This window comes from Heloderma suspectum, chromosome 10, assembly GCF_057233095.1.
Source record: "Heloderma suspectum isolate Gila_16-S chromosome 10, 16-S_ref, whole genome shotgun sequence".
Lineage (NCBI taxonomy): Eukaryota > Metazoa > Chordata > Lepidosauria > Squamata > Helodermatidae > Heloderma > Heloderma suspectum.
In genome coordinates this window covers 41246557-41270859 of record NC_139467.1, presented here as the reverse complement: position 1 = coordinate 41270859, position 24303 = coordinate 41246557, and the positions used below count along the sequence as shown (strand labels likewise).

The 24303-nt window shown below is 48.2% G+C and overlaps 1 protein-coding gene across 1 annotated transcript in view; it reads right to left on the bottom strand.

The window, feature by feature from the left end:
* The window catches only part of TINAGL1 (tubulointerstitial nephritis antigen like 1), a 45326-nt gene that overhangs the window by 8759 nt on the left and 12264 nt on the right, over positions 1-24303 (bottom strand). Inside the window, exons 4-10 of the mRNA XM_084814424.1 lie at positions 22249-22341; positions 19941-20055; positions 15292-15415; positions 13942-14092; positions 11095-11284; positions 8854-8899; positions 6500-6623 (exon numbers count right to left, since the gene is read on the bottom strand). Coding sequence (XP_084670550.1) covers positions 6500-6623; positions 8854-8899; positions 11095-11284; positions 13942-14092; positions 15292-15415; positions 19941-20055; positions 22249-22341 — 843 coding nt within the window. The remainder of the gene's footprint in view (positions 1-6499; positions 6624-8853; positions 8900-11094; positions 11285-13941; positions 14093-15291; positions 15416-19940; positions 20056-22248; positions 22342-24303) is intronic.

Genomic DNA, 24303 nt, shown 5'->3' with positions numbered 1-24303 from the left:
CGTTACCCTCCAGGGTGTCTCCCGCCATTTTCCCCAGCCTATCCCATGTATTCCTCATGAATATGCAGTGGAGGTGAAGAATAGATTTAAGGGACTAGATTTAGTAGATAGGGTCCCGGAAGAACTATGGACAGAAATTCGCAACACTGTTCAGGAGGCAGCAACAAAAAACGTCCCAAAGAAAAAGAAAACCAAGAAGGCAAGATGGCTGTCTGCTGAGACACTGGAAGCAGCCCAAGAAAGAAGGAAAGCAAAAGGCAACAGTGATCGGGGGAGATATGCCCAATTAAATGCAAAATTCCAGAGGTTAGCCAGAAGAGAGAAGGAATTATTTTTAAACAAGCAATGCATGGAAGCGGAAGAAGATAATAGAATAGGAAGGACAAGAGACCTCTTCCAGAAAATTAGAAACATCGGAGGTAAATTCCAGGCACAAATGGGTATGATCAAAAACAAAGATGGCAAGGGCCTAACAGAAGCAGAAGAGATCAAGAAAAGGTGGCAAGAATATACGGAAGATCTGTATAGGAAGGATAATAATATCGGGGATAGATTTGACGGCGTGGTCAGTGAGCTAGAGCCAGACATCCTGAAGAGTGAGGTTGAATGGGCCTTAAGAAGCATTGCTAATAACATGGCAGCAGGAGATGACGGTATCCCAGCTGAACTGTTTAAAATCTTGCAAGATGATGCTGTCAAGGTGATGCATGCCATATGCCAGCAAATTTGGAAAACACAAGAATGGCCAACAGATTGGAAAAGATCAACCTATATCCCCATACCAAAAACGGGAAGCACCAAAGAATGTTCAAACTACTGAACAGTGGCACTTATTTCACATGCCAGTAAGGTCATGCTCAAGATCTTGCAAGGTAGACTCCAGCAATTCATGGAACGAGAATTGCCAGATGTACAAGCTGGGTTTAGAAAAGGCAGAGGAACTAGAGACCAAATTGCCAATATCCGCTGGATAATGGAGAAAGCCAGGAAGTTTCAGAAAAACATCTATTTCTCTTTTACTGACTATTCTAAAGCCTTTGACTGTGTGGATCATCACAAATTGTGGCAAGTTCTTGGTGGTATGGGGATACCAAGTCACCTTGTCTGCCTCCTGAGGAATCTGTATAACGACCAAGTAGCAACGGTAAGAACAGACCACGGAACAACGGACTGGTTTAAGATTGGGAAAGGAGTACGGCAGGGCTGTATACTCTCACCCTACCTATTCAACCTGTATGCAGAACACATCATGTGACGTGCTGGGCTTGATGAAGCCAAGGCTGGAGATAAAATCGCTGGAAGAAACATTAACAATCTCAGATATGCAGATGACACCACTTTGATGGCTGAAAGCGAGGAGGAGCTGAGGAACCTCATGATGAAGGTGAAAGAAGAAAGTGCAAAAGCTGGGTTGCAGTTAAACCTCAAAAAAACCCAAGATTATGGCAACCAGCTTGATTGATAACTGGCAAATAGAGGGAGAAAACGTGGAGGCAGTGACAGACTTTGTCTTTCTAGGCGCAAAGATTACTGCAGACGCTGACCACAGCCAGGAAATCAGAAGATGTTACTTCTTGGGAGGACAGCAATGACATATCTTGATAAAATAGTGAAGAGCAGAGACATCACACTGACAACAAAGGTCCGCATAGTTAAAGCAATGGTATTCCCTGTAGTAACCTATGGCTGCAAGAGCTGTACCATAAGGAAGGCTGAGCGAAGGAAGATAAATGCTTTTGAACTGTGGTGCTGGAGGAAAATTCTGAGAGTGCCTTGGACTGCAAGAAGATCAAACCAGTCCATACTCCAGGAAATAAAGCCAGACTGTTCACTTGGGGGAAGGATATTAAAGGCAAAACTGAAGTACTTTGGCCACATAATGAGAAAACAGGATACCCCGAAGAAGATGCTGATGCTAGGGAAAGTGGAAGGCAAAAGGAAGAGGGGCCGACCAAGGGCAAGATGGATGGATGATATTCTGGAGGTGACGGACTCGACCTTGGGGGAGCTGGGGGTGGCAACGGCTGACAGGAAGCTCTGGCGTGGGCTGGTCCATGAAGTCACAAAGAGTCGGAAGCAACTGAACAAATAAACAACAACATCCTGTGTTTTCCCCAAACGCAAAAAAATTAGTATTTTCCCCAGCTCACGGAACAGGAGCGCCATGATCTCCACGTGAAATTCTTCCATAGCGGAAGAAACCGCTCTGTCTGCCTGCTGTGCGCGTTGGTTTTCAGTTGCTGGGGGCATGGTCAGGATGATGAAGGCATTGAGGATGGGAGTGGGGTTGCAGGGAAGGAGACCCGAGCAGGTTTGACAGGCGCAAGGGCAAGAATCGCCTGCCGATTACGTCTCCTGCCTCTGCATTTGTCAATCAAAGGGAGAAGAGGGTAAAATGTCTCCCTGCAATGAAGGAAGACACATCTGATCCCCCATCCCACCAAGCTCAGAAGCAACATCCTCTGTTGTTTCAGAGCACTCTATTAAGTTCAATGGGCTTACTCCCAAGTAAGTGTGCCGAGGGTTGCAGCCTTACAGTGTGATCTTATGTCTGCTCAGAAGTAAGCCCCACTGAGTTCAATGAGGCTTCTTCCCAAGTAAGTGTGCCCAGGATTGCAGACGTCTACCGTGGTATTATCTCTACTCAGAAGTAAGTCAGAGGTTTCCTGGGGGCGGCGAGAAAACAGTACAGCAGAAGTTGAGGTACAAAAACAAGACTCCCCCCCCCCTTTGCACACATGCCAGGGAGGGAGGGAGGCACTCCCTCAGTTCAAACCACATGGCTGCCATGTAAAGAAGGCCTTCCTAATCCCGCAAAGAAACCGAAAGCAGGAAGGTCTGGAAAGGATGTGGGTTTTTGCGGGGGGTTTGCTTACTGTAGAAACACCCGTAGAGCTGACCCTCACTATGCATTGCTGAAGGCTCCCTTCTATATGCAACAGTAGTTAGTATTCTTTTGTTCTGCCACTGCCCTGTCTTCCATCGATGCAAAAACCAAGATGGCGGGTGGCCGTTGGCAATATATTAGGAAAAGTACGATTGTCATGACGGTATTAAGATAAAGTGGGGTTGTCCTCTCGACAGTGCTGCATTTGCCTGAAGTTCGATATGCAGCCATCCGAGATGAGAGAGGGTGTTCTCGATACAGGCACACTGACTGCGTAACTCCCTCCCCCTCATATACAGGCGATGCCAAGTCTTACAAGCTTTCAGCACCAGCTGAAGTTCAATTGGTTGACCCAGGCTTTTGATTAGATTTTCTTCCCTTTTCTTTTGTTGCATTGCATAAACTGTTATTTATCTGTTACTGTTCTCCCCTGTTTGATTATGTTTTTTGTTCATGTTATTTTACTGTTGTCTCGTTGCCAGAGCTGGCCCAAGGCATTCTGTTGCCTAAGGCGAAGAACGAGGTGGCACCTGGCACTCTGCCTAAGGCGTAGTTTGAGCCTAAGGGAAGGTGTGGGTGCATTCTGTGTCTACAGCAGCGCCCCAAGCCAGCATGCTTCAGATGGTCGGACTACGATGGGGGCTGTAATCCAGCACGTCTGGAGGGGACCAGTTTGGAGAAGGCTGTTCTAGTAGATGAACACAAAGGTCGCTTCCAGACAGAGCCTTCCCAGCGCTACCAATAAAAATACATTGGGCAGCGATTTCATTTTTGCTTCCTTAACAGATTTTCTCTGGAAAGGAAACAGGACAAAAGAAGCAGTGGGAAAACACAGGTGGGTTACAGGTGGAAGATGTCCTCAGCTGGACTCCCTGTAAAATTCCATGAATAAAATTCCCGTTAGCACCCAGAGACGTAACAGATGTATTATGGCAGAAGCTTTCATGGACTGGAATCCACTTCATCAGATGTGTGCCTTGGGAGTCTAGTCCATGAAAGCTTCTGCCACCATAAATCTGTTAGGCCATAAAGGCCCAATCCTATGCATGTTTAGACAGAAAGAAGTCCTACAACTCCAAGCATTCCCCAGTCAGCATGGCTGGCTGGGGAATCCTTGGAGTTATAGGTCTTTTCTCTGTCTAAACGTGCATAGGATCATGCACTAAGACTCTTCCTGGTTTTTGCTGCAAGAGACTAACATGTCTGCACCCCCCCTAGAAAACGTTCACATGGATGTCCCTATTTCATCTGCAGAGGGATTTCTGTATCTTGCAGCTGTGAAGCTGTTCCAGCTTCAGAGACTCCACTCCAGCTGTGCTCAACTCACCCAAAGAATTACTCTTTCACCCGGCTGGCAGGTTTTTGACATCAGAGGGAAAAGTTTTCGTCTTCATGGCCTTATCCGGCAGCAGCTTGTTCCCAAAGCCTCCGTCCTCCCCCAACAGGGCCTCCTAGGGCAGTTTTTGTTCCTCATTCCACAAGCAGCAGTGAGCTGGCAAGCATCAGACTCCACTTTCAGCTGCCCAGCTGGTGCCCACAGAGCAGGGAAATAAGGAGAGAAAGGCCCCCCCCCCCGAGATGGAACATGCTGGCTCCCTACCAGCAACACTGCACAGCCAGCTCCAGACGGTCATGAGGTCAGGCCTTCACCCGGGGCCCAAGGAGACCCAAAAAGGAGGGAGGAAGCATGGGAACATTCTTTGTTTGCATGCCCTCTTCATCCAGGTTTAATGAGGTCCACTTAGGGTGCCTTCCCCAACGAGCCCCATAAAAATCCTGGTAAAGGTGAGGAAGGAGTCTGCTAGCTGCACAAGAGAGTTCCTTTTTAACTGAGCCCCCCAATTTTCTCTTGTGCACCCAGAGGTCTCTGTCATTCCTTTTTCCATCGCGCACACGCACGCCCCCCCCCCCCCCAAGTAAACACCATTGGCAATGCATGGTTCTGGTCTACTCATGGACTGTACCACTTCAGAGAGCTAGTGTGGAATCATGGTTTTGAATGCCGTTTTTACGTTTTGTTTTGTTTTTCTTAAAAACAATCTCTGCAAATTAGGAAATCAACACAGCGGACTAGTGCTCTATTTACAGGGAGGTTTTTGCTCTGTTTTTTGTTTTTTAAAATGTATGGGAAGCATCCAGAAATGCTGTCACCTACCTATAGAATGCATTGGTACAGGCCAATCTACCATTGCATTCCCACATTGCATACCATTGCATTAGGCCTGGTCTGCATGTGCAGCAGAATGAAGTGGGAGAATCCTCAGGCTGGAAAATGGACTGTACTAGGGATGGGTGAATCAATCTATTTCTGGTTTATGTCACTTTCTCATGTCCTTTCCATACCATTTCATCTGTGACTTTTAAAAAAGAAATTGCACAAAAATACACATTTAAATGCACGCTTCTAAATTATTTTCCTTCAAAATATGAATTTCTAAATGACTTCTGATACTTCTTTGAGCTGAGATCTGCATCAAAGCATTCAGGAATTGCAAAAAACCAGTGGATAGCTTAAGTTCTGACATGTACATTAGTCCAGGTGATGCGAATCAGGTCAGTTCGTGTCAGAATTCACACGGATTGAGTTCCTGAAGAATCCCTAAACTTCAGAATGCAGGTGTGGAAAAACATATTTGAATACCCTCTTACATAAAAAGCAACCTACATATAGTAAAGTAGCAGAGCAGGGAGAAAGATTTAGCATAACCTCCCAGTGGATGTGTTATTTATTTACTTGCAAGATTTTGTTTTTACGTCAGGGAGTATTCAGAACTGGTATCCCCTAGCCGTAGTCTAAAACGATACTGTCCAGAATTCTATCACCTCAGGCGATACGGCCCCATTTTGCCGCATGTGAAAACCAGTCCACGAATCTTAGGTAGTCACTGAAGTAGTAAGGCTATGGGGACAAAATGGCAGTTACTGCAATCCCCTAAGCCACTTACCAATTAGAAGCATTCACACATTGCTCTGGGAAGGGCAGCGTAGTAGGTTTCGTTCTCAGTGAGGAAGTAAGCCATAACTCAATTGCACCACCTCAGTGTGCAGGTAGGGCCTCAGATGACAGAATATTCCCTCAGGAAATAATAGTATCAACATTCCTTCATATAGAACAGTAGCATGTCAGGGGCAAGGCTAAGGCAGAACCTTCCTCCCCGATGCCCTATTTTTTCTGTGTGCAGGGATATTTTTAGTATTGAGGTACTTTCCTCATTGGAACCTGTACAGCCTAGCCACAGATCTGCCATCTTGGTGAGAACAGGGCTGTACAACAGCCGCAAACCACCAAGGGCCTGATAACTTGACATTTAAGAAGATACTGGCTCTGCGGTGGAGTCAAAGCAGAACTCTGGCTGGTGAAAGGCAGAGCCTGGAAGTCTGAGTCAGGGGCAGATAATTTTATACTATTTAGTCTCCAAGAAGCTGCTGTCCACTGTTGGAAACGGGTTGCTGGACTGAATTGGACCTTGGTCTGACCCACCAGGCATTTGTCATAACACATGAGAATTCAGACACTAAGGAATACCGTGTGGTATGATACCCTGTGGCCAGTAGAAATGTAACCACTAATACCTCCCAAAACACCCTCTTCCATCAAACCACTTCTCTCACCCTGTGATTTTGACAGAATGGGTGCCATGCCGTCGGTACTGTTCTGGCTTCCCAGCTGCTACAGGTGTATGCCGATAAATGCCGCTTCTGTACACAAAGAAGTCTTCGTACACCTCCATGATGGCTGTATGGGAAAGGAAAGGAGACGGAGTAACCAACAGGACAGGAAGGGTCCTTGCCTGGCACAAGCATACACCGCCCAACATCAACTCCCCCACCAACCCTTTTGGGGCCCATCTAGAGTACAATCCTATATCAGTTTCATATCAGGTTAACTGTCATGGTTCACACACACACACACACACACACACACACACCAAAGTGCCCTGGGAATTATAGTTTGGCAACGGTGTTGGGAATCCTGTTAAAGATCATTCTGTTCACAAAACTAGTGAGAAATCTAGCAGGAAATGGGAAAGTTCTCCAGGGCCACACTCCATCTGTGGGCAGGGCCAAAGCAGGACAAGGCTTCTGCATGTCTACTCAGAAGTAAGCAGGACTGAATTCCCATGGAACTTTATATGTTTATCAGCTCAACTCCTTCCTGTGGGAGCTGGCATCACTAGCAGGGTTTAGGTGAAGCCCCTCATACATTCAAAGAATCAGTGAGAAGTTTGCGAGGACATGCGGGCAAGCCCCCTCCCCTGCGGGCAGCCACCATTACTCCACCTTCTACATGCACAGAACGCCATGACAAGTGGGGCAGGGGTCCTGCTTGGCTCAGTATCCCCCACTCGCATAGGGGAGCTCTATCCATGTACATTAGTATATGTCTTGGGCCCCTTCTTATGTGCGCTGTTGGGGGCACCGATGTCACACACAGAGGAGGGATGTGGCTACCAGGTGCAAGCCTGCTCCCCCATCAAGGCATGAGGAGTAAACACCCTCCTCTAAGACAGGTCCGTTCCGTTCAATTGCAGACATCCGTGAACCACAGAAAGCCAGAGTCCAGTTTCCACAAGATTAATCATTAACAGGTCCCTAATGAAAGGTCAGTTTTGATCGTGTCTAGGCAAAAGACTACAAACTGACTTCTACCCAGTTCTCCCAAGGAAACTGTATTTAAACTTGTGGTTAACAGAACATGAAAAAACAGAAATAAACTATTGATCACACACACACACATATTAAGGACTTCCCTCTGGGACAGCGGAGGCTGCTGGCTCTGATGTCGGTGGGCAATGAATCTGCTCCGGGTTTCAGTCAGAACCAGTCAGATCTCTAAAGCAGTTATCCAAGATGCACAGCCTGATTCTCACTGGTTCTGACTGAAACGCAGAGCAGATTCATTGCCCACTGACTACAGAGCCACGAGCCCTGAGAGTCACTGGAACAGTGTGGGTTGTGGAAGAGGGGTACACGTTTGTTGCAGAAAGTGGGAAAGGATTTGTGCGTCTAGCAATTCTGGGAGCTTTTTTCCTGTGCTCACCCTTGAGCCTTCATACGAGGGGCTATGAACAACAGTGCTTCCATAATAATTTGTACACGGGGGAGGCGGGTTGCTAAGCCCATGCCCCTCAACTGACCAAGAACTAGCACTGGGGTAAGTTAAAAATGTTTCTGGACATCTAAGGCTCTAGTGGCTCAGATAGACTGCTCCTGCTGTCCAGGCTCTGCTTTTCTCCTGTCTCAGCCAAGCACCCAGTGCTGGGCTGCGTCGAGAAGCTGCAATAGCGACACTCTGTCCTGCTTACTGCCCTCTCTGGGCCTGCCAGCAAGCCCATGTCTGGCTTTTCATCCCCCATCCTGCCAAAATGCTTCCTTGTTCCATACGGAAAAGAAAATGTGACTTTTGATGCCCATTTTGTGTCCCTGTCCAGACTGCACCCGGGGCAGGTGCCCCATCACCACACCCTAGTTACACCACTGGGGAAAGGCTGTAGCTCAGCAGTAGACCACAGGGTTTGCATGCAGCAGTCCAAGGTTCAGTCCCCTGGCATGTCCAGGTAGGCTGAGAAAGACCTTTGTCTGAAACCCTGGAGAGTCAGTGCAGGACAATTCAGTTGATGGACTGACTCAGCAAAAGGTATCTTCCTATGTTCCTACAGGCAAACAGAGAAAAGGACAACAGAAAGACAACAGAAGCCAGTTAATGGTGCATCTGCATAGGAAGCTGCCTTATACTGAGTCAGACCAATACTGTCTGCACTGACTGGCAGCAGCTCTTCAGGGTTTGGACAGGAGTCTTCCCAGCCCTACCTGGAGATGTCAGGGATTGAACCTGGGACCTTCTGCCTGCAAAGTCTGCACCAGTGCCTTCCAGTTTGTCTCATTTCTTCATCTTCCGGTACTAGCCTCAGCCCTACTGTACATTTCAGAGAGCTCATGGGTCTAGAGGAAGATCCGTCGCTCACCTTGCACTGGGCCATTCTCCATCAACTCCTTCATGATCTCCTTCTCCTGCAAGCAAAGGGCAGAGTTCTGTTAAAGTCAGACCAGGAGAGACCTTTCCCTCTTTCGTTAGCTCTTCTATAAACCAGGAGTGGCCATTTTCTAAATTCTCAAGGACTGCTGTGTTCTCCAGATACAAGTCTGGGAGCTGGAACAATCCACTCTCACAGGACAGTCAGGATCTATAACGAAGCTGACATCATCCAGCAACAGCGGCTTCATGAATGCAGAGAGCACCTGTACTCAGATGGTGTGAGGTCATCAGCTAGCCAGATGGAGGAAGGATTGATCTCAGTATGGAGGCAATAATAGTGACCTATCTTGAGGAGTCGTCGTAAGGATTACAAGAAAATCACGTACTCAATAAAGTTTGAACGCATTATAGAAATACTCAATATCAGTATTCCCGAAAGACCCTGTCAAGAGGCAAAATTGGCAGTGGGATCCTTTGAACACAAGACAACTTTTGTTGGATTCAGCCAGTGTTCAAGCTTCCTACAGCGGCCAACCAAATGGCTCCAGGTGGCCCCAAAGCAGGACATGGAGGTAATAGCTGTCCCTCTCCACTGTCTGCTCTCTAGCATCTGAAGATGGAGGTTCCACTTAGCCATCATGACCAAGACAGCCTTGGACAGACTGATCTTCCATGAATCCCCACTTGAAGCTGTCTAAGATTTTGACCATCGCAGTAGCGGTGACATAAAATGCAGAGGAGAACCTCACGGATGCCTTTTTTTGCCAGTGAAACCCTGAGCAAAAACATTTTGCCAGACCATTGATTAAAATATGCTAAGGCTACGGGGGCTCAAGCAGAGTCCTCCACCGAATGAGGTGAAGCGAGCAGCTACTATAGAGAGGGACTTCTCAGTGGTGGCACCCGAACTGTGGCATGCCCTTCCCAGAGAGGCTCACCTGGTACCTACATTGTGGTCTTTTGTGTGCCGGGTGAAGACCTTTTTATATTCTCAGGCTTTATAGTCCTTTGTAGCCCTTCAGTTTTAAAAATCGTGTTAGTGCATTTTTAGATCTTTGCACTGCTGCTGGCCGTTATCTTGATTACTACTTTGGTTTTATTCTGTTTTAAAGGTATGGTTTTTATATCATGTTTGACTATGTAAGGCCGCAATCCTATTGTTTACGCCTTTGATATTGGTCAGCCTCCAAATTCGGAGGCTTACAAGCATCCAGTGCAGAGTGAAAGGAGGCTTTTTTCACCTGTCTAGCTGGGGCGCTTCGAAGGAGGAGGGGACGAGGTTGGAGAGTACTCGGGATAGCTCGGATCTCAGCCTCCCCAGTCCCCTCCCCTCTCCGCTCACCAGAACGCCCCCTTTACCCCCCCTCCGAGGTTGAGTTCCCCACTTCCAAGAGACAGCCAGTGTGTTTTGTTCTGTGCCAGCTGTGAGTGGGAGTGGAAGGGGAGGGGAGTGTGGATTCCCTCCTTCAAGGACAGAGTACTGTCTCAGATCTGGGAATCCAAGGTATCCTATGGCCCGCCCAGATGCTGTCTAGGGGCCATAGGCTTGCTCTCTTACTGTATTTTATGGTTTTATGCTTGTCTTTTAAACCACCCAGAGAGCTTCAGCTAATGGGAGTATAGAAATTTAAGAAATAGATAAATAAAGTTGTTTCAGGGGCCAGATTTGGCCCATGAACAAAGGAACATCGGAAGCTGCCTTATACTGAATCATACTATTGGTCCATCTAACCCAGTGCTGTCGACACGGACTGACAGAGGCTCTCCAGGGTTCCAGGCAGGATTCTTCTCTAGCCCTACCTGGAACTACTGGGGACTGAACCCGGGCCTTCTGCATGCAGAGCACGTGCTGGACCACTGAGCTACGACCCTCCCTTGTGACTGCGCCATTCCTGCTATAGCTGAAAGTGCCTGGCTTAATTTCATTCTTGCGTTCTGGCACAGGCATGATCCAGATGTTGGGTGACCTGATGCAAAGGTGGGCTGGGATCCTGTATCTTTAAGAATTGAATGAAAGAGGGAAATTTGGTTGGATAGAGCTTGTTGAAACTCTTAAGAATGCAGGATCCCAGCTCGCCTTTGTTGGGGACCCACCCATCCCTAGCTGAAATCCAGGCATTCTAGCACCCTGTATGCCTTGATCCCAACTGCTGCTATCCCCCATCACTCCCCACAACACCAAAACTGTCCCCACCGAGATCCCTGGAAGTATATATGGAAGGTAACTCACGTTGGAGGAGAGGCGATATGCAGGGGTGGACTGGTAGATCTCGTTGGAGTGGGTGCGCGGGTTGGGGCAGCGTGCTGTGGCTTGTCTCTTCCCCCGGCCTGTGGATCGGCTGCTCATCATGCAAGGGGGTGCAGGGGGGGAGCTGTCTTTGCCCTGGTTGGTAAAGGGGTAGCAGTCGTCTGTCACTACCCTGGAAGGCCAAATGGGAGAGAGAGTGGGGAGGGGGGGAAGAGTGATGCTGAGAGGTGACTTGGGACGTGGCTACATGCATGCCCATTTCCAAGGGCCAAACTACACATGACATTATGCACTGCATGCGTGTGTGTGGGTGTGTATAAATCAGTCACTCCGGATCGGGACGATGGCACATTGGGAGGTATTTTAACCCTTTCCTCTCACACCAATGGAAGCTTCCCTCCCAGGGCTAATAGCTTTGGGGGCGGCAGGGGACTTTCATCAGGACCGCGGTGGAGGAGAAGAGTTTCGACAGCCACCTCCTGGCGGGCCATGGTCCCAGTCCAAATGCCCCCTCCCGCAGTGGCTGCCATTGACAGGTTTTAAAAGATACACCCAGTCACCCTGATTTGCTCTTGGCTTGCTTGTGGATTAGCATGCTTGTAAAAAATTTGAAACTCTATTTTGGAGCAAATGTTTATACCACACACTCTCCTTTTTGCATTCCCCCCCCCCCAGCTTTGCAAATCAATTTTAATTGAGCAGGAAGTACTGATTTGGGATGATCTGGGTCATGGCTGCAAATTAATAGAATGATTTTTTTTTTATTTGTATGAGAAATGAATGGGCCTTCTGTGAAATTTTTAAAAATCCTAAGAATCACTTCTAAATTTGCATATATGGGCATAAATTAGCATATGCAAATTCTATGCAGATTTGCATAGGCCTGGGCCCTGAATCTTTTCAGTGTCCAACAATGCTCCTAACGCAGCATCAGACCACAGGCTTAATGTCACATGTAGTTGGGTCCTAAGTCTTGACTCAGAACTCCTTTGAGATCCACAGGTTCCAGTGTCTGATGGTCTGAACCTCACATTCCTCATCCCCCAGTTTGGTAGATACCTTTCACTCCTACCCCACAGCTTTCCTAATTGTCAAATGCTAATCCCCCCACCCCCCCTACACACACACCCCTACTGAGGCCAGTGTCATATGGCCTTATTCTCTGGCAGTTTTCAAACTAAGGAACAAGAGAACTAAGGGCAAACATTATTCCATGAAAGACAGCAGGCCCACCATGACTGATCTTGGGTGCATTCTGGGAAAGCATTCTTAATCCATGCAAATTTATGGTGGAGCATCCCACACTGGCCAAGTGTGCGGTTTAAGAAACTTGCCAGAATCCACTGCAATGTACAATATAAGAACATAAGAAGAGCCCTGCTGGATCAGACCAAGGGTTCATCTAGTCCAGCATTCTGTTCACACAGTGGCCAACCAGCTGTTGACCAGGAACCCACAAGCAAAGCATGAGCGCAACAGCACCCTCCCAACCATGTTCCCCAGCAACTGGTGTACATAGGCATACTGCCTCAGGTAGTGGAGGTAGCACATAGTCCTCAGGACTAGTAGCCATTGATAGCGTTCTCCTCCAAGAATCTGTCTAACCCCCTTTTAAAACTATCCAAGTTGGTGGCCATCTTGTAGTAACAAATTCCATAGTTTAACTATGCGCTGTGTGAAGAAGTCTGTCCTTTCATCTGTCCTGAATCTCTCACCAATCAGCTTCATGGGATGACCCCTTTGGGTACTAGTATTATGAGAGAGGGAGAAAAAGGTCTCCCGGTCCACATTCTCCACACCATGCACAATTTTGTAGACCTCTATCATGTCTCCCCTTATGTTCTTTTTTTCCAAGCTAAACAGTCCCAGCTGTTGTAACCTTCCCTCATAGGGGAGATACTCCAGCCTCGTGATCATTTTAGTTGCCCGTTCTGCACTTTTTCCAGCTATACAATATCCTTTTTTAGGTGTGGTGACCAGAATTGTACACAGTATTCCAAGTGTGGTCGCACCATAGATTTGTATAAGGGCTGTATGATATTGGCAGTTTTATTCTCAATCACTTTTCTAATTATGCCTAACATGGAGTTTGCCTTTTTCACTGCGGCCACACACTGGGTTGACATTTGCATCGAGCTGTCCACCACAACCCCAAGGGTTCCATTCCATGGCAGAAGTGCCAAGGCAGAAAGTTGGAATATCACTGTTCTCTTGTCCAACAGCCCACTATAAGACAAGGATGTCTCGATAGTATGGTTAAGTCACAATTCAACTTTTCATTTCCTTAATGGACTCCTGGGTGAGCAGAATTGGAGGGCTATCAAAATCTGGCAGATTTAGGGTGGCCATGTGTCCTTTTTTCCCCATGGAGGACAGTCCTCTATTTGGAGATTTGTCCTGCCCAATTCCAGTTTAAAGAACCATCGATCATCACCAGTTAGCAGCTGAACAGGATTCTGAACAGACACATAAGTCACCTGGTCACAGTCTTCCACACTATGGTGAGATTTGCTGTATTTCTATTTAAATTATAATAATTATTTCTAAATTTGCATCTATACATATCAATTAGCACAAGCAAATTATATGCAAATTTGTGTTGTTTTTTGGGGGGGGAAGGAGGGTATTCCTAAGTAGCCAGCCTAGGCAGATTCCAGTAGGTTATGGATCACCGCCAATGCCACACTAGGCCAATACAGATATGCACAGACACTTCTCCTGACCTGCACACTTTGAGAACCTCACCAGCTCACACAAGAAGCCCCAAGAAATCCCAGGCTCCGTTTCAAAATCTGATGAACCTGACCGGACTTCCCTGTTCCAGCTTACCCTCTCCTGCGCAGGAACCACCAGGCCCCATCAATCCGGCCCCCACTGCAGCCTTGCTGGTGGCGGGTGTTGCAGGAGAGGAGGTTCTGGGGGGACAAGGCAGGCGTCATATGGCCCATGGAATGGATGGAGATCCGGTCTGAGGCCACCGCTGGGGAGAAGACGACACACGTGGTTAGAAGGCTGGTGAACCGGTGCTGGCGCTAAGGCCGGCTTCTTGCATCAGCCTCTTCTCTCGCAGAAGACAAGCGCTGTGGCGCTTAGAGCACACCCAGGGCCCAAGGACCGGAAGAGGGTCAGGTGGGGGGAACGTAAACACTTTACCCTGGCCTAGAGGTCTACAGGGGGAGCTCGCTTGGCCAAAAGCCCATTACCATGAGGGGGAAAACATTATTGTTGTTGTTGTTGTTGTTGCTGAATTTATATCCCGCCTTTATTCCTCTTGCAAGGAACCCAAGGTGGCTTACATTCTCCTCCTCCTCTCCATTTTATCCTCACAACAACAACCCTGTGAAGTAGGTTGGGCTGAGAGTGTGTGACTGGCCCAAAGTCGCCCAGTGAGCTTCCATGGCCGAGTGGGGACTAGAACCCGGATCTCCCAGCTCCCAGTCCAACACTCTCGCCACTACACCACGCTGGCTCTCAACCTTAAGCCACTGTGGGCATGTTACGTCAAAGCAGGGATGAAACCTTTTAAGCAAGCATGCCAGTCTCCACCAGTGAGATTAGACTGGCTCTTACCCACTAGACTGGCCTCTGTCGTTCAGAAGAAGGGCAGAAGCTCAGTGGCAGAACACCTGCTTTGCATGCAAAAGGTCCCAGGTTCAGCCCCTGACTTCTCCAGGGCTCCAAGCAGGGCTCGAGGGAGAAGCCCATCTGAAACCCTGGGGAGCTAGTGCCAGTCAGTGTAAACAAGACTGGACCACACAGACCAGCCATCTGACTTGCAGCTTCCTGTGCTGCCAAGCACATGGGGCAGCGGTGGACATCGTACAGCCCTTGGGCCATGAGCAGCCTTCAGCCTGATTTCAAAAGCCCTCTGCGTGCGATCAGTGCAGACCTCTAGCAAGAGCAACCTGCCCCTTTCATGGCAGCCCACTGGGCGGGAAGGAAAAGGGGAAGAGAGAAAATGGGGTAGCAGAAAGACAAAAGGGGTGACCCACCCACCACTGGCTTCAACCCTGTTTACCACCAACATGAGCCCCCTGATAGATTACCCCTGAAGGAAGGCAGATCCTGACAGAAGAAAGGTTGCCCACCTCCGATGTAGGAGTCTAAAGGAGGCAGAGAAAACCTCTTCCTGCTGCGTCACTCACACAGCACATCCCTTCCACCTGCCCGTTTAGCTACCTGCAGTGGAAAAGGCCCAGGATCCGCCACAGTTGCCCTGGTCCATCGGCTCTTGGATTATTCCAGTCCATTTCTCAGCAGCATTGAAATAGGAAGGCAACACCTCATTGGCATCCATGTTCATCTACGGAAAGCAGAGGAAACAGGAAAGGCAGTGAGTCAGTCAAAGAGCAGGAAAATGTTCCTGGGCCTCACAGGAAAAGCAGCACCAGGAATCAAGCCAAGGATCTTCATCTCCTCCGACCTCCATGCCTCCTGTCTCAAGATTCAGGGTGCTTCCGGATCGAGGGCTCCTGGCGCTACCACCAGGGAAGGCTGAAGACTTTTTGTTGCCTGAGGTGAAGGTCAAGAAGGTCATACCACTCAGCATGCCTTATGCAACTATTCTGTCTTTTCTTTCTTAATGGATTTTCCATGGTAAAAAAAATGATGGACGTGGTGTGAGAATACTCAGGCAGGTTACGTATGGAAGACCTTGTCCTCTGGACTTCCTGTAAAACTCCATGAATGAGGCAGGGCTGTGCATGTATGAGAATTTCATTTCTGTTCACAAATTATGCAAACATGTTCCGTTTGCGATCCCAAATGGAACGTAAGCAGGTTGTGCTTCTTTCTTTTTTTGCAGCGGGGGGGGGGGGGGGGTTGTTCACAAATTTGCCTTCAAAATGCAGGTTTGGGGGGAAAAGTGCACTTTTCCAAAAATTGCACATTTCATGCTCTAGTCAATGGAGGGAAATGCATACTTTTGAAACTTATACTCAGAAATGTACACTTTTTCCATTCAAAGGAGCCGAAAAATAGGTCAAAATAGGGAGCCAGCCAAAAAGAGCTTCAAAGTGAATTTTGGAAAATTTCTGCAAGCTTAATAATTGCTGGTTCTCCCATCCCTCAGCAGGGCGCTGGCATGCCAAAAGTCTTATCCGGAAGCACCCTCAAATTCTGCAGGCCTCGAGGTGGACTGTTGCTTGGCGATTTCACCAGTGGAGCGATCCTTGTGGAACCAAGATTTTGATGGGTTGTCAGCAATGTTGCCAGAGAACCCCCAGTACATTGAACCTACCCAGACAATACCATTTTGTGCTCCCCACATCTCAAAGCAGCATCAAAGTTCCATGGTAGCTTTCTGGGGTCAGTTTCCTTGTGAGGAGAGGGTACTGGGGACCTGTGGCATTTTTGCAATATTTTATTTATTCACAAACACAGAAATTGAACAGGGTGGGTGCAGGAGGGAAGGAAGATGTGCAGTCCAAAGAAACAGCAGTCCCCCCAAAGTTGCTTCTTGTGAATTATCTCAAAATTCAGATTGTGTTTCTCTTTCCCAGGCCAGATTCAAAAATGATCACACAGAAGAGAAGCAGGTTCTCAGGGTGCAAAATTGAATTTATTGTAAGAAGCCCAATGCGTTTCAGCCTTTCTTCTGATTTTTAGGCTTTCTTCAGGGGGTAAAGTCTGCAGAATTTTTCCAATAGAAGATTGTCTCCTGTGTCTATCTACTGGTGAACTATTGACACAGGAGGCAGTCTTTTACTGGAAAAAATTCTGCAAACGTTACCCCCTGAAGATGGGTTAAAAATAAGAAAAAAGGCCGAAACACACTGGGCTTCTTACAATACATTCAATTTTGCATCGTGAGAACCTGCTTCTCTTCTCTGTGATCTACTTTGGATGCTCACCTCCTTCTGTTTTCCAGATTCAAAAATGACCAGACTGTTTATTTCCATCCCTCCTTCCCACTCTGGTTTTAGACCGGAGGGAAGGCTACAATCAGCATCCCAAAAGACCCTCTGTGTGTGCACGTGTTTCTGTGTGAGGGACGGAGGGAGGGACGGAGGGAGGGAGGGAGAGAGAGATCCACTTCCAACACTAGAATAGCCTGGCTATCACACTATAGTTCCACTAGGATCCAAATTATGTCAAATCAGCCACCATACAATGTTTACCTGAAGGATTCTTTGGATGTTATTATTCAATAAACACGGATACTAAGTTCTGTTGAAATAGTGATGCATTTCATTACATTGATATCCCACCTTTGCCTCAAGGAGCTCAAAGCAGCATACATGGTTCCGCCCCTTCCCTTTTTATCCTCACAACAATCCTATGAGGTAGGTGCAGCTGGTAGAAATACTGAATGGCTTAAGCGCATCCAGTGGGCTTCATGGCTGAGTGAAGGTTTCAAGCTGTCCTCATCCAACACTCTACCATTACACCAGACTGGTATAAAAACACCACTTTTGAAATGATTAAGGGTGCAATCCTATGACTGGTTCTAGCTGGGGAATGCTGGGAGTTATGGGACGTATTTCTGTCTAAACATGCCTAGGATGGTGCCCGAAGTGAGTGTCGACGCAAGGCATTAGGATCGGGCTTCTTCGGGGTCTTTCCTGACAAGTCTGCTTTGGCCTTTAATCCACCCTCAGGTGGGTCAAGAAACCTCCAGAAGCTGAGCTCAGTAAAAACTCCGACCCATCTCCACACCTTCCTGTCCCAGCTAGCATAACCTTGAGTCTAGAAGCAAAACCAGAGCAAGATCAAACAATGGCTCAGGACTGAAGCCACGTCCTCTTCCTCTGGCTGACAGCTTGTGCTCCCAGCCTGACGGACAACAAGGCCTCTGCCGCTTCCCCCACTGGAAAAGTCGCACCTCCCTCTTCTGAGTCTAAACGGGCCCTGATGCTCCAGCCTGGCCCCTTCCCTTTCCCCGTTCTAAAAAGGGAGTGGGGGTCTGGGGTTCTTCCTGGCTTGCTTCCTTCCAAATTTCCACCGGCTGCTTTTGACCTGCTGTTTGCTTTAGCATGGCGGGGGGGTGGGGGAAGGTGCGCGCGCACGCGTGCAGATTACATCCCGGGTAATGCACAGTGTTATCAGCAGGGTTCAGGGAGGGGCTGCAGCCTTCCCAGGATGGGAAAAAACAACACAGCCAAAAAAGAAAGGACCCCCAGCCCTCCTGCTGGACCGAAATTGCTGAAGCTGACGAGTTGAGTCAGTGTTTGTTTGCAGAAGTCCCCAGGGCCCCCAGTGTCTCCTTTTTAACAATGCCACACGGCTCTCCATGCCGCACCCCCACCCCAGCTGGAAAAAGTGCAAGTGACCTGCCCCTTATAATGTCCTTTGTAAGCTCTTGTAAGCTCACAGTCCTTTGTAGGACTGTGCGTGTCTTATTCCACAAATCAGTCCAGGTGGCCCACACCCCCCATGCACAAAGTGGTGCCGAAAAGCATCTTTCCAAGGGTGCTTCCAGACGGATGGCTCCTAGCCCTACCAATCAAAAGGCATTGTGCAGATATTCTGCTTTTCCTTCTTCATGGCATTTTGAGGAAAGAAAAAAGTTGGAAGGGAAAACACGGGAGGGTTTCAAGTGGAAGATGATGATGTCATCTGGACCTGCTGTAAAACGTCATCAGTTATAATTGCACAATAAAAGCCTTGTCTGGAAGCACCCCCAGATTCTCGATTTCCACTTTGTTTCAGAAGTGATCAAGTTTCTATCCATTGTCAAAGCACTTCCCAAATTGATGGAAGCTGAGAGGCACACTTTTCTGAATTAAAAATGGAGGCACATTTCACTCTTACATTTGAAAAGGATTACATTTAAAGTGGGTGGGAGTAAGACCTATGGAGCCACAGAGGAGTCTGCCTCTTGTGTCTGAATGAGTCACCATTCTTGGTACATCTCCCAGTTATGAGGAAGTGCACACAGAGCAGTGACTCACGCAGAGACAAAATAGGCAGCCGCTCTGAGGATATGTCAGCCTGCTGCATTGCTGCATGGGGAATGGTTACTACAGACAGACAGCAAAATTGCCCAGCCCTTTGGAAAGAGGCAAGGCCAGAGCAGTGAGCCATGCAGAGATGCATCAGACAGACTCCTCCTTGAACTAACGGGATCCTTGAATTAAACCATTATTTTTCACCACACAGTCATCTGCCCCAGCTCAGTTTTGGGATTAAAATACTCAACATTTATATGACGCTTTAAGGTGTTCAAAATGCTTCACATACATTATCTTGTGCCTGTCCTTGAAATGACAGCCCTGTAAGGTAGGTTAGCACTGGTGATGGGTGGGGCTCAGCCAGAGACATTATGGCTTGCCTAAAGGCCCCTGGCAAGTTCATGGCAGAGGTGAGATTTGAATGTTAATGGGGAATGGCACAGCGGGGGGGGGGGGGGGGCTCCTGATCTGTAGCTCAGCCTCACAGGCCCTGTAGGACACCAGCTCTCATTACTGCCATAAGATAATGCATTATTTCATACCAATTATTGCCTTAAGGTAGGAGTGGGCAACTTGTGGTCCTCCAGATGTTTTGAACTACAACTCCCATCACCCCCCATCAATGGCTATGCTGGCTAGGGCTGATGGGAGCTGTAGGCCAAAACATCTGGAAGACCACAAGTTGCCTACCCCTGCCAGCATAAGGTAAATGAAAATGGTTTGAAAATTAATTTTTTGAAGCCAGAGTGTGGCTGGACAGGATTTTCAGGGGGCCCTCCCTTCATAACTAGGGAAATCATGCAAACGTGCATAGTCTATACAGGCCTATGTGCAGGAAAACTAAGAAATAGGACTCCCAGCATAGTCATTTTTAGGTCTGCATGGCCCCTGCCATTCTGTTAAGAGCTCTGGGTCGTCCCACCAAGAGAGACTTACCTGGATCTCATTCATGTTCATGACAGCAGTGGGGGGCTTGATGGTTCCCAGCCGGTACTGGATCCCCTCCTCCAGTGTCATGCCCCACATCTGGCTGTAGTTGGAAGCTCTCCAGCTAAAGAAAGATGGAAGAGAACCCATGGAGAAGACCAATCATTGCTCCTCCCAGGGTGGCCCCCAAAGAAATGCCCCCAAAGAGGAAATGCATCATCAAAACAGAAGGCAGTGATTTGTATAAAATGTGCACATGCTAATTGATAGGTATTGAAGCAGATTTAGAAATAATTATTATAATTTAAATAGAAATACGTACATCTCAGCCTAGTGTAGAAGACTGTGATTAGGTGACCTCTGTGCTGCCCTGTTCAACCTTCTGGCCAGGTGCTAACTGGCGATGGGCAACGGTTCTTATGGTTCATTATTTTTAAACTGGAATTGGACTTGACAGCCCTTCAAATAGAGAACGATCTTCTGGCAGCCCTCCCAATAGAGGAGTGTCCTCTGTGAAAGAGGCCTCCAGACCACCCTAGTCTCTATCAGGGATGGCACAAACGTTTGGAATTAACTATCTCGGAATACGAACATTCCCATCCCAGCTCAGAACGTCTCGATAGATTACAAGGCGAGCTCCTGCTCCTCTTGACAGTCTCCCTCGGATCAGAATTGGTACAGAAGGTAATGTGAGACTCTAGGAACACAGGAAGCTGCCTTGTTCTTAGTCAGGCCATGGGTCCATCTAGGCCAACATGGTTGATACTGACTGGCAGCGGCTCTCCAGGGTTTCGGGGAGGTTATTTCCAGCCCTACCTGAAGATGCCAGTAATCGAACCTGGGGCCTCCTGCATGCGCAGCGCATGCTTCACCACGGAGCCATGCCCCTTCCACTGTGCCTGAGCTGTCTGTGTTCATCAGCCTAAACACTCAAAGGTCTCTGCTCTGTAGGAGTGCACTCAGAAGGTGAAAGAACCCCTGTTCGCAGTTAAACTTGCACTGACTGCTGTGAAGTTTGTAAGACTGGAATGGTAATATACCTTGTTTTAAATTCACTCTCTCAAATACTGAAGGTTCAATTACATTAATTACATGTACATTAATTACATAGCATGTAGCTGACCCCTGCCTTTGTTTTCTTACTCGACTGTAAGTGCACATGGGATCATAATCCCCAACCAATCATAAAGTCATAATCTCCAACCAATGGCCCCGCTGGCAGAGGCTGATGGGAGTTGTAGTCCAACAACACCCAGAGGGCCACAGGTCCTCCAGCCCCACTTTACCATTCAGTTCCTGTTCTGTACTCATTCATCCACGCTGCAGCTACCCACAAAGCAGGTTCCAAGTGAGGAACTTGGTCCAACAAAAGCCGGAGGGGAACTGATGCTTTAGGAGTCCCTCCATCCACTCTACCCTGCACACTGTGCCTGAAGAGCATCAATCCTTAAAGGGCCATGCCCCTGCCCCACCCCCAGCCTGAAAGTGCACACATCTTCTCCTTTCCGTAGCCTCCTGCCTAGCACACTCCCTGCGCTGTTGGGCCGGCACAGTGGCATTCCTCACGTGAATCAGGCCCGGGGGAAAACGTCCATGAGGGTTCTGTCTTGGGTTCTGTAGGCTCCTGACCCCCAGCTCAGAATTCAATGGGGTTGGATCCAGGTTTAATCATACTTAGAGTAGACCTATTGAAACCAACAGGACTGAAGGGACAGTCAGTGTGCTACAGTGGTTAGAGTGTTGGATTGGGACTGGGGAGGCCCAGGTTCAGGTCCCTACTCTGCCATGTAGCTCATTGGGTGACTTTGGGCCAGCCTAACCTCAGCCTAACCTACCTCACAGGGTTGTTGTGAGGATAAAATGGAGAAGTGAAGGAGGACCATTTAAGCCACCTTGGGTTCCTTGGAAGAAAAGGCAGGATAGCAATGTAACAAATACATAAAATAAGTCCCATTGATTTCAGTGCGTCTGCTCCAAGTACAACTAAATCTGGATCCAACCCAATATCAGTTTCTCAGCCAGTGGTACAGCAGGCCCAGACTTGACCAGTCCATCCTCCTCTGAGCTCCAGACCAGGGCCGGGTCAGCTCCTTGCTTGGCTTCTTCACTGCTCCAGCCGTCATGAGCAATCCTGCCCCGTGACCGCAGCTACAAAATGGCGGGTGCCTGGCTCCAGCCCTCACCGCTGTTGTGGTTCACTCCCAGTGAAGGCCACCAAAGCCACCTCTTGTTCCCACTAGCACCATCTTCCCAGCAGCTTTCTATGATCCTTCCTATTAACACCCCCCCAAGACAGTAAAGACGTCCTTGCTCTTACCCATAATTCCCTCTGTTGATGGCATCGATCATATCGCCATTGATGAGGCAAGCGTGGTTTTCACAGTCCCATTGCCCATGGGCAGTGCAAGTGCTAAGAAGAGAAGGCATGGCAAGGATCAGGCACAAAACCACAGAGGGAGGCTGAGCTGGTAGCACAAGGGTAATACTTTCAGAAAGCTGGATCCGCGGATCTTAACTCCAGAAGCTGGAATCGCAGAGATGATATGGCACGGTGCAGGGCCTCTTTGAGCCCAAGGACAAGCTCTCAGGGGCCTCATTCCAGTGGTTGGCAGGCCCCAAATCCCAAAATCCCAGCATACTGTAGCTGAAAGCTCTTCCTTCCAGGAACTAAGCCTTAGGAGAGGCATTTCAGCCTTTTAAAACAGGGGAAAAACTTCACAAAAGACAAGAAACCAAAAGATGGTCTGTGCTTGGGGGGAAAGGGGGTGGAGCCAGAGGAAGGGGTGTGGCTTCTGGCAAACGCTGGAACGCTGGACTGGGGCCCTAAGAGGGACGGACTTGGCACCTGGTCTGAGGTTCCCCATTCCTGACATACAGCATTTAGGGAGCACTTTCCAGTCTTCAGATTGTCTTAGTAACCCTCACAACACCCCTGTAACGTAGGTCACATTTATCCGCATGCTGCAGAAGCGAAGAGACAGTGCTTGCTTACAGCCATGAAGGGCGCAACCCTATGCATGTTTAGACAGAAAAAAAGCCCTACAACTCCTGGAATTCCCCAGCCAGCCATGTCGTAGGACTTTTTTCTGTCTAAACATGAATCATAGAACAGTAGGGCTGGAAGGGGCCTACAAGACCATCGAGGCCAACCACCTGCTCAGTGCAGGAATCCAAGTCGAGCATCCCTGACAGATGGCTGTCCAGCCTCATCTTGAACGCCTCCAGTGTGGGAGAGCCCACCACCTCCCCAGGTAATGGGTTCCATTGTCGTATTGCTCTAACAGTCAGGAAGTCTTTCCTGATGTTCAGCCGGAATCTGGCTTCCTATCACTTGAGCCCCTTATCCTGTGTCCTGCACCCTGGGATGATCGAGAAGAGATCCTGGACTGCACCGTTCATGATTTGCCTTTGTGTAAAATGGGAATATCAGTGACCGCCCTCCGAGCGCTGTTGTGAGGGAAGCTCAATGAAGGTTGTTATGCACCTTGCAGCACTCAGCAGTGATCCGCAATAAAATACAGAATTCTGAATTTGTCACGGAGGCCTGCGAGCTCTGAGCCTCATGGATGTGGATTGGAACCCACCAGAGACCAACTTGGTGCTAATTCTCTGCCCCTTTTATGAGGCATAGCTTTCTCGTGTGCAGTGGCAGATTGGGCGAGCGAACCCGTCCCCACACATCTACTTCACAATCACCTTTCCCATCATTGCTATTTAATCGGCCTGTGAATTTTGTACACTGATGTTTTCATTTGGGCTAAAACACCCCTTTGCCTATTTCTTACTGAAACGTTTTTGCAATAGAATTTAACATGAAAAAGCACGTTAGCGCAAATGAAAAAAAGAATGTGACCCCCCTGTTGCCCCCAAACGGAAGCTGCATTCATGTCAGAGTGATTTCAAGACAATGGTTAATGTTTTTGTGAAGGAGGAGAGAACACCTGGTGGAGAACCAGAGCCACAGGTAGAACAGATACAGTCACATTGTCTATAGCCAATACCTAGTGCCAAACTACATGTTACACAGAGTTCCCATGTAACTTTCCCCTGACTTTTTCATAGCATCACAGAGTTGGAGTTACTTTGAAGGCCATCTAGTCTGACCCCCTGCTCGATGTAGGAAATCCAAAGATAGAGGTAGAAACCTCTGCTTGAAGGGAGAGCCTCGCTCCCAGCCTCAGGTAACTGATTCCATTGGCAAACTGCTTCCCCCACCCCTTTCTCCTAATGTTCAACCGAAATCTACCCTCCTGTAACATAAGCCCATTAGATCTGGTCCTTGCACCTGGGGGCAGCAGAGAACGAGTCTTTGCTCTCGTTAGCCCTTCAGGTACTAGAAGAAGGTATCATGTCCCCTGCTTAGTCTTCTTTT